The following is a 14,640-nucleotide window of genomic DNA, read 5'->3' on the forward strand; positions in this document are numbered from 1 at the left end:
AACCTTTCTCCCAGTTAGATTTTGAAAGGTTATTTTTGTTTTTTTATTGTTTAGATAGTTGAATACAGTCTTCACACAACTTTCTTATTTCTTTTGGTTTTATCCATGTCAGTAAATATGTCAATTATATTGGAGTCCTTTGTATTTCTAAATGTTTTATCTTGTCATTAAAATAGTCTCTAACCTGAAAGTACTTTAAAAAAAGTTAATTTTACCTAAGCCATTAGTTTCCTGGATTTTATGAAAGCTATACAGCTCCATCTCCATCTGACAGGACCAAACAGGAGAAGGTAATAACGATTTTGTTCCAATATTTAAAGCACCCATTGATTGTGTCTGCTGTGAAATCTGGGTCAGATGTGATCGATTTTTATATTCTAGGATGTTTTTCCAGTAGTGGTGATTTACACTCACTAACACAAATTCTGAGTGGTACCTTGGACCATTGGTTTAGGGTCTTAGCATGCTGTCTATATAACATTTTGCTTCCCAGAAGAGATTGTAATGAAATGTGAAATTTACCATGTTCTTCCATTTTGTAAAATAACTGGGAATTGCAGCAGCATGCTAGGGATCTTAGTTGGATAGCTAATAAATGGATAGACATGGCAGTGATTCAGCTGTTTCTTTAGGAAGTTGTAATATTTTAAATTGAATCCGTGGCCTTCTGCCCACACATATAAATCTAGAAATTCACTTGTTCCTTTCAATAAATTATTTTGATGTAAATTATTATTATTATTATTATTATTATTATTATTATTATTATTATTATTATTATTATTATTATGCATTTCTAAGGCAAACCTGCTCATATCTGCCTTGATATGTTTGGTCAAAACGGTATTTCTTAACTTTAGTATTCGCATGATAAGGTGGGGCCAGGTTTCACAATGAACTCACCCGAAACTCTGGCTGATTGGGACCCACACCCAGTTTCACACCTTGGCTCCCTCTGTGGGGGGATACTCCCACTAGGTTTATATCTGGGACTCTCCACCATTTGACCTTAGAACTGAAGAAGCTTCTCGGATGAGAGGTGAAACGTCTTCAAGTAACTTAAAGAAGTCCAGACGCTTTTCTTTGCAAGCTCCTTTGACTACGATGACCTGGATGACTGAGAACCTTCACAGACTTAACTTTAGTAACGTTCTATATGTTTAGATATTAATAGCAATAACATTATTAGCAATGAATTGAAAGTATTGGTATTAGTCATGATAAATGTTGGTAAACTGTAACAATAGGAGGCGTTCTTGTTTTAACGTGGTGTGGCCAGCAGAGGGCGGGAGCACATAGATTATCAGTCAACACAGCTAGAACCGCAGCTGAGGAAGAAGGTCAGCGTCTCGTACAGAAGGTGTAGATGTTTGGTTCCTGGGTACCTGTGTGTGGTTTACAGCAAACGAGCCCCCGCATAAGCCTGGTAAGGACCCCCGATCACACGGACTGTAGCTAGCCTGTGAGCAGTAACTCTCCGTGACCGTGGCTTGTTAGTGTTAGCTGCTCGGTAGTGTGGATGCACTCGCCGCTGAGGGGAGATGTCTCTTCATCATGCTCCGTTAACTCGTTTCCCGGCGTGTTTATTGCCCGGTGACATAGCGATTACAGCATTATTCACTGTATTATTGATGGTGTGGTTTTGCTCGTTACCTTGTTGGTTTGTGTAACCGAGCCAGTTAAACTTTGGGTTTTCCCATCTGAACTAAGCTCCGTGTCTTCCTTCGGAGCAGCTTTCACTTGGCCCAGTGTTAGCTTGTGTGAGCTACAGCTGCGTTTCTCTGCTCTGACTTGAAGTCACAATAACACGTGACTGACTCTTGTTGCTTTGGATTTTTTCTGTTTATTCGGCTAAAGTTAATGGGACATTTCTCGGATGTAATGTTTTGGGTTATTTGGTGCTAAAGCAGCTGCCGGCTGTGTGCTCGGGAGTTCCCGTTTTAGCCCAAACTTCTTTGATTGGCAGGTCGGCAGCGTGGCAGAGCGCGCGGCACTTCCTCTTTCCACGTTGGCGTCTTCAACGAGTATTCCTGTTTACACTGAGGGCTGGTCCTGTGCCCCAGCTGTCTAAAACGCATCCTGTTTACAGTCAAGTACCTATCACACAGATCTGGGTCCTGGTGTACTGTGGGGCAGTGCTACAAATCCGGTAAAGGCTGGCCTAATGTGGAGGGTCCCCAAATAACAGTGCACACTCCCTGTGGAGCTCCCTGTTACTTTACACACGTGGAAAACTGCACCAGAAACCTGATGAACCAAACTGGTGCTCACAGATCAGTGGATATATTGTTGGCATTTGTCACAAATATCATGCCGCGTGTGTTATTCAGTAATGGCTTCTGCTTTTGAAATGCAGTGGAGTTTGTTTTTAGTTATTTTTCCCAAAGAAGCACAAGGTGCTCCACATGAGTGGAGGAGAGCTGATGCCTTACATGTGGACATCAGACTCCACTCATCCCACTCAGCCTTTGCAGAATACAGCCAGGAAATATATCACATTAGACCTCATTAAACAGCACTGTGCTGTCTACTCGTGTATTAGAAGTAATGTTGATATATTTTATTCTTTACTTTTAGTGTCTTTGAGGTCGGTTTCACACAAAACTTGCTGGCTGTTTCTGGCTCTCACTCACTCACTCACTCACTCACTCCCATCTGTTTTCGTGGACTGTGATTTCTGTGACTACAGGCTTATCGCAATCTTTTGATTTATCTCTAACTTAATTTCTTAAGGTAGTCTAGGTGCTGAGTGGGAGTAGATATTGTAGTAGAATTTATGGACAAAGTCTTGTAAGTGGTACATTTCAGTGCAATCAGCTACAACTCTTTAGGTTTGCAAAACACTGAAGTGTTCCCTTTAAAGTAAAATGACTCGAAGTTTAGTTGTCAAAAAAAATAAAATAAATCATGTCCTTACCTTCTTTATACGTGAATATTAGCTACAACATATGGAGAAAATTTCAAAACAAATTCATTAATTTTTGCCTGATTGCATTTATGACTCCTACAGTAATTTACACTGATTATTACCATTAGCTTTGACAATCAAAATAAATACTGTAGCCTGTGGTTAAAGTAAAATTCTCTTATACGACTTGAAGATATGACTTGAAGCGCCAGCACCCTCTTCGGCAATGTAAGCGTACAGATTGTGTGTCTGGGATTGTGCTCTCAGCCTCCTACTGTACACCATGATTGTACACCAATCCACCCAACCAGCATCATCAAGTATGCCAATGACAACACTGTGGTTGGATTCATCTGTGATTGTGATGAGACAGTTGACAGTGTCCTGGTTTCCTATCTTTTTGTATGTCAGTCACACTTAAATGTTTCAGATCATCAAACAAATTAAAACACTGGAGAAAGAAAACCTGATTAGGCCTGACTACTGCCACAATCACTTAAATAGGACCTGCCTGACAAAGTGGAGTAGACCAAAAAATCCTCAAAAGCCAGACGACATGCTGCGATCCAAGGACGTGCAGGAACAAATGAGACACAAAGTAATTGAGATCTCTGTCTGGAAAAGGTTATAGAGCCATTTCTGAAGCCGTGGGACTCCAGTGAACCACAATGCAGCGTTAGAGATTGTTAGGTTGGCCAGTAGTGGTAGTTATGGTACTAAGGCTTTGGAAGAAGACACTAGCTGGATGGATCTTTCCTGACTGACCCTTTGCACAGCCAACGAAGCTGCTCACTACACTTGAATGTAAAGGCGCCACTGTGTCACTGTGTTTCAGTATAGAAAACCATTTCAGAGATTCTGACACTTCATGTGTAATTTTGTTTGGGCTTCTTCATTTGAAAGTGAAATACATGCAGTAATTGTTGTTGAGCTAAATGTTGTCATTAACACTTCACTATAATTAGCTCTGTGCTTCTGTAACTTGAGCCTGCAGTCTAATTAAACTCATAACTGATAACGGTGATTATAACTCGTACTACTTCTTCCAGGAGCACTACTTGAGATGTGCATTGTTTTGACACTAGATGGTAGTCATTCCTCACATTTGGGTGGACTAACTGCTCTTTACTGTTGTGCAGGTGAAGAGGCTTGAATGGCGTGCTTCAGGAAATCCGCCTTACTGAACTACAAATCCCAAGATTTAGCCTGGATAATGTAGAACATTGTAAAAAAGTTGTAGTTTCCACAATACTGTTTAATTTGAACCAAATCATTAGTAACATCCTTCAACTTTGACTCTGCTGGTCTCGATAGGGCCTGAAGTGTCTTATTAAATGAGAGAGTATTTGTATATTTTTAACCAGTGGAATTATAGTAACTATATTTTAATATCTGGCTGAATGGCCCAGTAAGTGTTATGTGTGTTACTTGTTTGAGTGAAACATGGTAAGAAAATATAAGACTCCATCAAAAGGTTAAGATGAAGTGATCCAACCAATATGAATAAATGCTGTCATCCTAAATGTTAAATACAGCTGTAATTGTGGTTTTACATGTTTCTGTTTAAGGACTGTCTCTGTTTACTAGAAGAATAAGATGTCCTGACGCAGAAAATCTATAAGAACACAGTTTATCGACCCCGTCTGTCAGGCTGCTTCTGATTCTTGCTTGTGTTTGTCTTTGTAGGTCCAACCAGAAACTGACTTCACCTCCTCCTGGTTTCCCCTCCTTCATTTCATTGTTTGTACAAGTTGACTGTGTGAACTTCATTGTACCCAGTGTGTGTGTGTGTGCATATGGATGTGCCTCTGTCTATGTGAGCGTGTGTCTGTCTCGTTCCCTCCCAGCCCACCATGTCCCTGTATTCCTCAAAACTCCAGCTGAGCGTATCACTGTGTCTTCTCCTCCCCCCCTGTGTGCTTCTGCTCCTTACTGACTCCGCCACCACAGGACCAAATGGGGCCTACTTCTTCTCAACACCCACAGTTAATTGCTCCTCTGGATGTAAGTATGTGGCAGGAGTCTTAGAGGTTCTCTGTGTAAGCATGTGAAGCTTTTTTAAAATCTGTTTTCATGGGCAGTGTGTGAACAGCTTGTGACAGAACTAAAAAAAGAAAAAGGTGAGACCCGGTGTGGACACCGAACATTGTTAACACAATAACTTGAAGATTAGGCAAGGTAGGATTTTCATTTTGATACCATTGGTGAATCTACTAACACTGGCAGCCACAAGTATCCTTCAATGTTGTGACACTCATGGTCACAATATTGGCACGAATGTATCTATATGTCATTTGTCGTTGGTGCCAGGTTGATAAAGTGTACAAAATAAGCATTGTATGTGTGCTGGACTCACATCTGTGCTTGTCCTGCTGGACCTCAGTGGAGCGTTTGATACTGTTGACTGTAATATTTTATTACAGCGATTACAGCATGCGGTAAGTATTACAGGTACTGCTCTGCAGTGGTTTGAATCATATCTAATAGACTCCAACTTTATCTCTCCACAAAGGCAGATAACACACACCAGTTAAACCGCAGGAATGTCTTAAAGCCATAATAATCTCTCATTTCCTGCTTATAAATTCAGATAAAACTGAGTTTGTTTACTTTGGATAGAGTCATAGAAATATGGGCTCCAACTACCCTTTTCTCAGAGTGACTCTGAAAAACTAGTTCATGCATTTATTACTTCCAGGCTGGACTACTGTAATTCATTATTATCAGGATGTCTTAAAAACTCCCTGAAAAGCTTTCAGTTGATCCAGAATCCTGCAGCAAGAGTCCTGACAGGGACGAGACCCTATGTAGAAAGACAGGGTCTCCCTGTTAAATCCAGAATTGAATTCAAAATCTTGCTCCTCACATACTTGAATAATCAGGCCCCATCTTATCTTAATGACCTTGTAGTACCATATCACCCTATTAGAGCACTTCGCTCTCGCACTGCAGGCCTACTTGTTGTTCCTAGAGTATTTAAAAGTAGAATGGGAGGCAGAGCCTTCAGTTTTCAGGCCCCTCTTCTGTGGAACAAGCTTTTGGATTTTGGAGACAGACACTATCTCTGCTTTTAAGATTAAAACTTTGCTTTTTGATAAAGCATATAGTTAGGGCTGGATCAGGTTATGCTGCATTAGGTCTAGGCTGCTGGGGGGTTCCCATGATGCAATGAGTGTTTCTTCTTCTTGTCCTGTCTTCCTTCTCTCACCCCACCCCTCCCTGAACCTGGTTCTGATGAGGTTTCTTCCTGTTAAAAGGGAGTTTTTCCTTCCTACTGTTGCCAAAGCACTCGTGCGTAGGGATTTTCATGATTGTTGGAGTTTTTATACTTTGCCTTATTGTAGTGTCTCTACCTTACAACTGTTGTTGTGATTTGGCATTATGTAAATAAAATTGAACTGAATTTGAATTAAATTGAACAAAAATATGCACTTCATGTAGCTCTAGGCACGATTCATCATTCATAATCTTTCTTGGGAATGTTAAAGAAACCATAAGAGGTGTGATCAAGTCCACAAAAAACAAAGACTGCTTGATTTTAATTTGGCCGATCTCTCATTCAAAGTCATCTTCTTGGCCAAGTTCAGATGGCTGGCAGCACGTTATTTTAAAGTCCGACTGTGAGAAAATGCCAACTTGTGTTTTAAAGCAACCTGTATTTTGTGTGGATGATTATTACTGCTGAGGATAGCTGGGGTATCAATAGCCTCAAAAAGAAATATTATTATTTCAACAAAATTTACTATTAAGATATTTATTATTGGGGAAATGCTGAAGACCATTTTATCAGTGATTGCAGCTTACAGTATGACATGGTTCAGTAGTGGCATAGAATAATGACATGAAGGCACAAAAGTAACCTAGAGGGTATTTTGCCTGGAAATTTTATGTAAAGCACAACTGCTTTGAGCATTTAGTTTTACCAATAACAGAAATAGTTGAACTTTGTAACTCTTCAGTATTTTCCATACAGGATGGGCGTGGGTTGAGCTTCTTAGCCAGATACACCAAATAAGTCATTTCCATGAACCGTTAGTGTAACAGTTCAAGTGCCAGCGTTGCGTTGTTGAGTCATTTGTTTACTGTTGTGTTGGACATCCCCGTCTGAAAGCATCGCCTCCTGGTATGCCTTCATAACCTAGCTGTACTCTTTGGCTTTTGCCAAGTAATGAAGCGACTCAGGCAGTGAATGTGCTACACTTCTACTCTAATCTCCTTTTAGTAGGATGCCTGACTCCAAGGAGCTAATGTAGATATAATAGCACACAGGTTTAACTACTTTGGGCCGTCAGTGAAAGGTGCTTTAAGCTGCTTCCTTGTCAAAGCGATCAGCTGTACGTGTTTGCTTTGGATGAGTTCCATGCCGGATGCCTTCCTGCTGTATTCCTTTCATTTGCCAAGCTAATGTTTAATCTGCTTCACTATTGAGCCACCTTACTTCTGGCTTCACTAAAGGCATGAAAATTGATGTTTTTTAATTTTGTCTGATTCAAAGGAGCTTGCAAAGAAAAGCGTCTGGACTTCTTTAAGTTGCTTGAAGACGTTTCACGTCTCATCCGAGAAGCTTCTTCAGTTCTAGGGTCAAATAATGGTGGAGAGTCCCAGATTTAAGCTGTGTGGGAGTAACCCACCGAGAGGGACAATGGACCCCCTGATGATCCTCACCCTCTGTGGGGGGGAAACTCCCACTGTGTTTAAATCTGGGACTCTCCACCATTTGACCTTAGAACTGAAGAAGCTTCTCGGATGAGAGGTGAAACGTCTTCAAGCAACTTAAAGAAGTCCAGACGCTTTTCTCTCCAAGCTCCTTTGACTTTGATGACCTGGATGACTGAGAACCTTCACAGACATTTTGTCTGATTGGTTTTGTCTACAATTTTGACTTAGATGGTGATCATAAACATTTTTTAAATCAGTTATCAGTGTAATTTCAGAGTTCCCAAACTTGTTTTGGTTGTAAGGGTATCTCGATCTTGAAGATAGCACAGCTCTTTGGCTATTTACAGGGTTACAATTCTTTGAAAGGTACAAACTGATGCTCTGCAAATATACGAGTGAAATATAAATGTATGTTTGGCTTGTAGCGAATGTTTGTTTCACTAGTTTGTGCTAACTAGAATTTGTTGTTCCCAGGTACTACTGATGCAACAACAAAGACCTCTTTGGATGGTGTGACCACTCCACCGAACACTTCAGTCTCTGCCTTAAACCCGAATAACACTTCAGATGTCATCACACAGACCCACTCTAGTACAGGCAAGGATAATAACAGTCTGCAACCAAATGCAAGCACTCAGTCCTCCCTGAACTCATCATCCACCAACCACACCACTGTCAGCCACAGACTGAATGAGTCTGTAACATCGGTGAACAAAAATGAGCAAATTACAGAAGGAGCCCTTTCTTCCACATCTTCAGCATCCTTTGAGCAGCCATCGTCACAGGAGCATCTCAAATCACCAGAGGCATTTACCCCCACTAGCTTGCCTGCTCAGCGCCTGCATACTGGATCCACCACCATCACTAGCAGTATAACAGCAACCACTTCAGAGTCTGTTAAGAATGTGGTCACTACACCTGTGAAATCTACAACCTCAGCACCAGCAACTGCAACAACAACAAGAACAACAGTAGCCCCACACTCGGTGACGATAGCTTACACGAGTGTTGCTGTTACTTCCGTCCATGGTTCAGACACGTCTCCATCGGCTGCCCTGCCACACCCCAGTATTGAGGTGGCACCGATTCAGACATCATCTTTAACCAAATCACCATCTGCTATAACTGTTGCCAGTACTGATGCATTGGCCAATCACAATAAATCTTTTGCCTCAGCTACGAGGGTCCCTGTGGTAGAAGAGGCGGGGGCTGTTCTGACCAAGCAGCTCGTCGATACGGCGTCTTTACTGGCTGTCCTGCTCTTTGGCCTGCTTTTCTTCTTGGTCACAGTGTCAGTGTTTGTCAAACTGGCCTACGACAGCTACAAGAGGAAGGACTACACGCAGGTCGACTATCTGATAAATGGCATGTACTCAGACTCTGGGGTATGAGACAGGAAGAGGATAATTATATTTCATGAAGCTTTTTCTTTCTTTGACTCGGAGCAGGAAAAACTAAATGACAGACTAACTGAATGGTAAGATGGTGCTGTGAATTTACAGGATGGTCCAGTTAGTTCAGCAAGAAATGGAAAAGGTACACTGACGATAAAACGGTGATGCACACTGATCTGTTTTCTAGCAGCTCCTGTTTTTTTGTGGGGGGGGTGTCAAAATTCAAACCTTATAGCTTACATTTGGTTCTGCTAGTGGCCCCTGACAGGATTGGAATCGATTAGATGTTGGCTGGCTCAGTTGGGATGTTTCCAAAGCTCAGCAGATGACCTCGTCATCAGTTAATTTACTGCTGGTAAGAAATGTCGAGATTATCTAAAAGTAGAGTTGTATAAAAATCAAACTAGCAAATAATTTATTGTATTTTTTTTTTAAATTTGTAAACATTTTTTTCCCAAGTGACATCTATATAAGGACCAAATCAGAATGTTATGCCCAATGATTCATTTCCTTGTCATTACCTTGATGCTTATTTTATTTTTGAAAAAGTCAATGGACATACATCTCAGTGCCAAATAGGGTGTGTAACTGACAAAGAATAGCTCTGTGCTTAAGGCATTTAAAACATGTCACATTGCAAATTCTTTTTAATGTGGTTTAATTGGCCACAGTGATAATTCAGTTATTCAGTGCTTCATGCAGCAGTGCACAAAACAGTTTCTGCTTGACAACTTTTGAAGTTCTTTCAATTCAGAAATGACTGTTTTAGACGGTGTTTGTTTACATTTTTGGAATTTGGTGTTGCTGATTTGATAACAACAATAATAATTACAGTTATTATTATATTTGCTCTTTATAATTGGACATATAACCTTGATAGTGAAGAAATGTTCATCAGATCTCAGTCACATTTTGGAACCTTCCCATTCCAGCCCCTGTACACAGTGTTGCACTGTTTACTGCAAAGTAGATTATTTGTTTTGTTATTAATACTCTACAGAAAAATGGGGTAAAAATGAATCACGCATAGATCTAAGTGTATAAAATCACTCTTGCCTTGCAACATTTGACAGAAATCTAATGTGACGTCGTAGCTAAAATTTGCCATATTTCTGTGGTGTCGTTATATTTCTTGGCCCTTCCCGTCTTTAAGATATCACATTTTCCACGTTTTTAACTACAGCTGGCACTGAATGATGCACACTTGTTGTAATTTCCAACCACAAAGCTAGACTCAGACTCACCGTTGAAGCTTTTCTAAAGTAATCATTATCAACATGGTGAATTACTGCAGCTCTGTCCTCAGTTACAGGTGTGAGACACCTGGGTCTGTTGTAGTATTAGTCTGTTGTAATCTTGGCCATCATTTCTATAAAAGAGAAAGAAGTAGCTGTTCGCACACTGCAGAACTCCAGATTCCTCATTTATTACATCTAGGGACATTTCAAGCACACCTGCTTTTCATCAGACAGCGACACACCAGGCAGTGCCATCTGAAATCAGCTGCGAACAGTCACGTGACCACGGGAAGCTGCAAAAGCTTCCAGTCAACAACCTTGTACAGGACAAAGAATTGATAAGTGAATAATTTGCTGAATAAAACCAGCAGATTAGAGAGAGGGAGAGAGAGAGAGGGTATTAGATCCCAGCTGTGAGTACTTTGAGTTTGACCTCATGTGAAGTCAATTAATTAGTCTGGATACACTTCTGGCTTGTTTATAGTCTAGTGATGGAAATGGTCAGTAAAGCATCATTTTAGTTTTCATAAGAGATGGCAAAGCTAAAAATCGACTTATGTATAAACCAGGATCTGATCAGCACAGACGGGTGAACTTGAACCAGCCTCTCAAACTGTATTCAAGGTAAATGAATATGTGGAAAACTTAACTCTATAGAAGCGTTGATGTTTTCTCAGAAAGACAAAAATGCTGCACAGGTGCTGCTGCCAGCTAATTACACTGCAAGATGTGTTTCCATTGCTCTGGTTAAGTTTCCATCAGATGTGGCCGCGTGTGTTGAAGCCTGATGTTGGTGGATCAGGGCCAGAGTGCACACTGTGGTGTCTGCTTTAGCTAACGGGCCAGAGAGAGACCACAGAGACATTTAAGTCATCAAGCTGAGGATTTTCCACCCACTGTCACTCTGTTAATGTCAGTTCACTTGTTCCGTTGTGTGAAAAGTACATGCGGCACAGGCCGCGCTCACAGAGCCTGTTTGGCTGGCAGCTCTTCCACTTGAAGGTCAGACAGACGCACTAGCACCGCTTCATCTTAAAACGCACAGCTCCTGCCGTGTTTACGGCTAGCATTAGAACTACTCCGCCCTCTGAGGAGGATTAAATCTGAGATTTTTGGAAACTAGCCAGGTTGGTTTGAAAAGTTGAGGATTGTGCAGGATTGCAGGCTGTGACGGTGTCGTATCCGTCACTGCTGACTATCAGCAGCACATTCATCATGAACAAATTGCAGGTGTTGCTGCCGTTTTATAGCAGCTAAACCCTGCATGTGGTTGTGCTGTCACGTTATAAAGAAATGACATTGGTGTGGTGTGAACTGAACTTGAATTCACGAGCAGTTATGCTATTAGAATCATTTTGGAGGTTAAACAAACATTTCTAACATTTCAGATCAAACAGAAGCACAGTTGCTGTAACGCCAACCCTTAGTCTGATTGTTCGTTTTATGTAAGTGACAGATTATAAATCGTAAAGTTAAACTAGGTCCTCTCCAGCACGGCATTTCATATTTTTGATCATCTGTAGGCTATTCAAACTTTTTTTTTTGGATAATTTCAGGTTTTATTATTATTTCATTATTATTTTCATGGCAGTTCCACAAACAACATTCTCTTTTTAAAGAAATCTTTATGAATTCTCCTTCACACTTTCCCTGGGATCATGATGTTTTCCATAGAGGTCAGTGAATAACAACCAGAAAAAATAAAGGATTTTTTTTTTCTTTTCAACTATTGGACTGCAAGCCATTAATGGCAGATTTATGTTAAACAAACCTCACTGTGTTAAATACTCAGATTTTCCAAATGTTAGAGGGTTCCTTTAAAGGTATTGACATTTCATTAGCTTTCATTGCTACAGACGACATTTCAGCAGTGTTCCTTTGCACATGTCTTCCAGTGAATCACAGGAACAAGGCCATACTTAATTGTTTATTACTATATTTTTTAGATTCTCACAGTGAATGTATTCTTTTAAAAGATATTGAGTATATATTGTCTTATTAATGCATTGTGTCTTTGCCTGTTCATGTAACTGGTATGTTTTCTCCAGTCTTCGTCTGGCTTGCCTCACTGTGCTCTTTCCCATGCCTTTGTAAGAAGCAACTTGAATGTTAAGCCATTTATTCAGTCATTTTCATTACATTTCAACATTCCTTCAAATGTGCACATTGCATTCAGCAAAGAGCAAACGTTTTACACTATTTCCCATAAAGAGAGAAAGCAGCAGATGTTTGATAAAGAATGAGGTGGTGTAGCTCATGAAAAACATTCCTTCTACAACGATAAGTAAAAGCTCTGTCACATGAGGCTGGTCTCTTTCTATTACAGAAACTCTGGAGATCAGGTGCATTTCCATTTTGCCATATAATCTACTCAGTGTCTTGGTTTCAGACTGATTTCATCCTCCGGTCCTTTGCCGAATGATTCTCAGTGATTTAGCCGTGCGCTACAAACAAAGGCGGTCCTTGAAGTCAGTATCCATTACCATAAACTGAATTACTTTGCCTTTTCTTGAGCACATTGTATTTGGTGTATTCTTCCAGTAGAGTACACAGCTGATGGAACTTCACCAAATAATCACTGAAGCGCATCTTTGTGTGATAAAGCCAAGGGAAACATAAAGCCATGATCAGTTAGTGACTGAACGAGAGGGAACTTGAACTGTTCCACAACAGCAAGGTGACCTTTCTGGGTTCATCTGAAACCTACACAGATTTCAAATGAAAATGTACCGTTTGAGATGTTGTTCTGCTGTAAATGCATTTAACCCTTCCTGCCGCTGCTCGCATTCTTCTTTGAGAGGAGACAACTCTCTTGTCTTGTGGCAATGCACCGATTGGGTCACAAGACCTCGAGGGGATCAGTATGGCAGGCTGTTATCTTTGTTTTTCTCAAACAAACTTTTTTATTTTTTTAATGATATTGTCTTTGTCACATTGGTCTCATTTGGTTTTGAATTTATTCCCATATATATGTTTTTGTTCATCATAAAAACCGAAGGTACAATAAAAAAAAAAACAACTGTAAAAGTTTGATGTGTAAATCTCAAAGCAGTTCTTAACTGCCTGCTCTGTGATTTCTCCTCATCAAATGATAGCTGATGCTTTTGAGACGTTTCAGACGATGACGGTCGTCTTTTGTTCTCCTCTTCGATTGTCTAGTTAATTCAGAAAGCTTCCAGTACCTAAAATCTTGTTCCTTGCTTAAAGATACTGGAAAAATACATAAATGGCAATACCCCTGCATAGGAGGCAGGAACATCACTTAGCTCAACTGTAGAGTTTGCTGAGAGAGATGGTTATTCCCCCATGAAAGGAGAGTTTGTATAAACGACTGTTTCTGCATGGTTTAAAAAATAGCCTCAGATTTTCTCAAAATTTAATCTTTCCTCATTTTTTTTTCTGTTTTATTAAACAGATTTCTGTTTGGGTTGTTGTTTCTTCCTTTTTTTTTTTCTGTGAGAAATTAGGAAAATCACATTATCCAAAGTTTGTTTATTTTTTAATTAAATGGCAAAAATGACAACTTGTTAGTTCTAACCATGACCTCTCTAGGCTTCTGTATGTGTTTGGCATACTTTGCGTTGTTTCTTTTTCCTCTCATGGACAAAACAACCCCTAAAATATCTTTTTGTTATCAGTATCACCCAAATTGCAACTTCATGAAAACATTTTGTAGTGTTTATTTGAGGTGTATTTCCATTTTTCTGAGGTCTGTTTGAAACAACATAATCTATAGCTGTTAGTAAGAGTGTCTGCAATGAGGACATAAATGTCTTTTATGGCAGTCAGAATGTAGTTCATACTGTGTCAAATTGTCTTGGATTGTGTCGTCGTGTCCATTAAGCAAGTGGATTTTACCCCCCAAGTGAAGATGGTTTACTGATGTCCGTAATTTCATAGTTTTTCCATAGATCCTGGAACCAGTGTGGACTGTGTTAAAGGTAAACTTGTGTTTGTGGTGACTGATGTGCAGGATGTCATGAAACCTGCCCTGTGCCAACCTGATGTTCTAATGCACTTTGAACAGAGATTTTTACTTTGCAGAAAATAAATGAAAAAAGAACCGAATTGATCGTGTTGGTGTTTGAATTGAATGTTTTATTCATCGATGAAGTACAGTTGCAGAGTTTTACCATCATTTTACATGAAAGGAACATTCATTAATCAAAGCAACAGTGCCAGGTTTAACTAGCAGTTCAGTTCGTGTGGTGGGATTTCTCAGCACTTCAGCACATCAAGCTGCACCAGCCCAGCCTTGGGGATTCTGCACAACACGACTGACTTGGCTGTTATGCCGTGTATTCATGAAAGGTGAACTATTTGTATTGGTGTGTTGTTGTTCTAACCCACTCTTGTTAATGAGATGGCAAGGATGCATGCTAATTTACATGCGTGCTAAACACTTGATTCTTGCACAGGGTTTGACAGGAAAGGGATGTGC

At 40.2% G+C, this 14,640-nt stretch overlaps 1 protein-coding gene across 2 annotated transcripts; it reads left to right on the forward strand.

The window, feature by feature from the left end:
* Positions 1 to 1,295: 1,295 nt before the first annotated feature.
* On the forward strand, positions 1,296 to 14,267 carry wu:fa25f02 (uncharacterized protein C11orf24). 2 transcript variants are annotated; one of them, XR_006054952.1, is made up of 4 exons: positions 1,296 to 1,426; positions 4,595 to 4,912; positions 8,042 to 13,235; positions 13,407 to 14,267. XR_006054952.1 is itself a non-coding variant. In XM_005933515.2 (3 exons), the coding sequence occupies exons 2-3, from the start codon at positions 4,762 to 4,764 to the stop codon at positions 8,956 to 8,958; spliced, it is 1,068 nt and encodes a 355-aa protein (XP_005933577.1). In that variant the 5' UTR covers positions 1,296 to 1,426; positions 4,595 to 4,761; the 3' UTR covers positions 8,959 to 14,267. The 2 variants fall into 2 exon arrangements, 1 of the variants encoding a protein (XP_005933577.1); XM_005933515.2 differs by having other exon boundaries at positions 8,042 to 14,267.
* Positions 14,268 to 14,640: the final 373 nt, after the last annotated feature.

This window comes from Haplochromis burtoni, unplaced genomic scaffold (assembly GCF_018398535.1).
Source record: "Haplochromis burtoni strain Fernald_Lab_line unplaced genomic scaffold, NCSU_Asbu1 Contig_169, whole genome shotgun sequence".
NCBI lineage: Eukaryota > Metazoa > Chordata > Actinopteri > Cichliformes > Cichlidae > Haplochromis > Haplochromis burtoni.

Coding starts and splice junctions, on each gene's coding strand:
- wu:fa25f02 (XM_005933515.2), top strand. CDS start 4,762: ATGTCCCTGTATTCCTCAAAACTCCAGCTGAGCGTATCACTGTGTCTT. Junction 4,913..8,041: donor AGTTAATTGCTCCTCTGGAT/GTAAGTATGTGG, acceptor TGTTGTTCCCAG/GTACTACTGATGCAACAACA.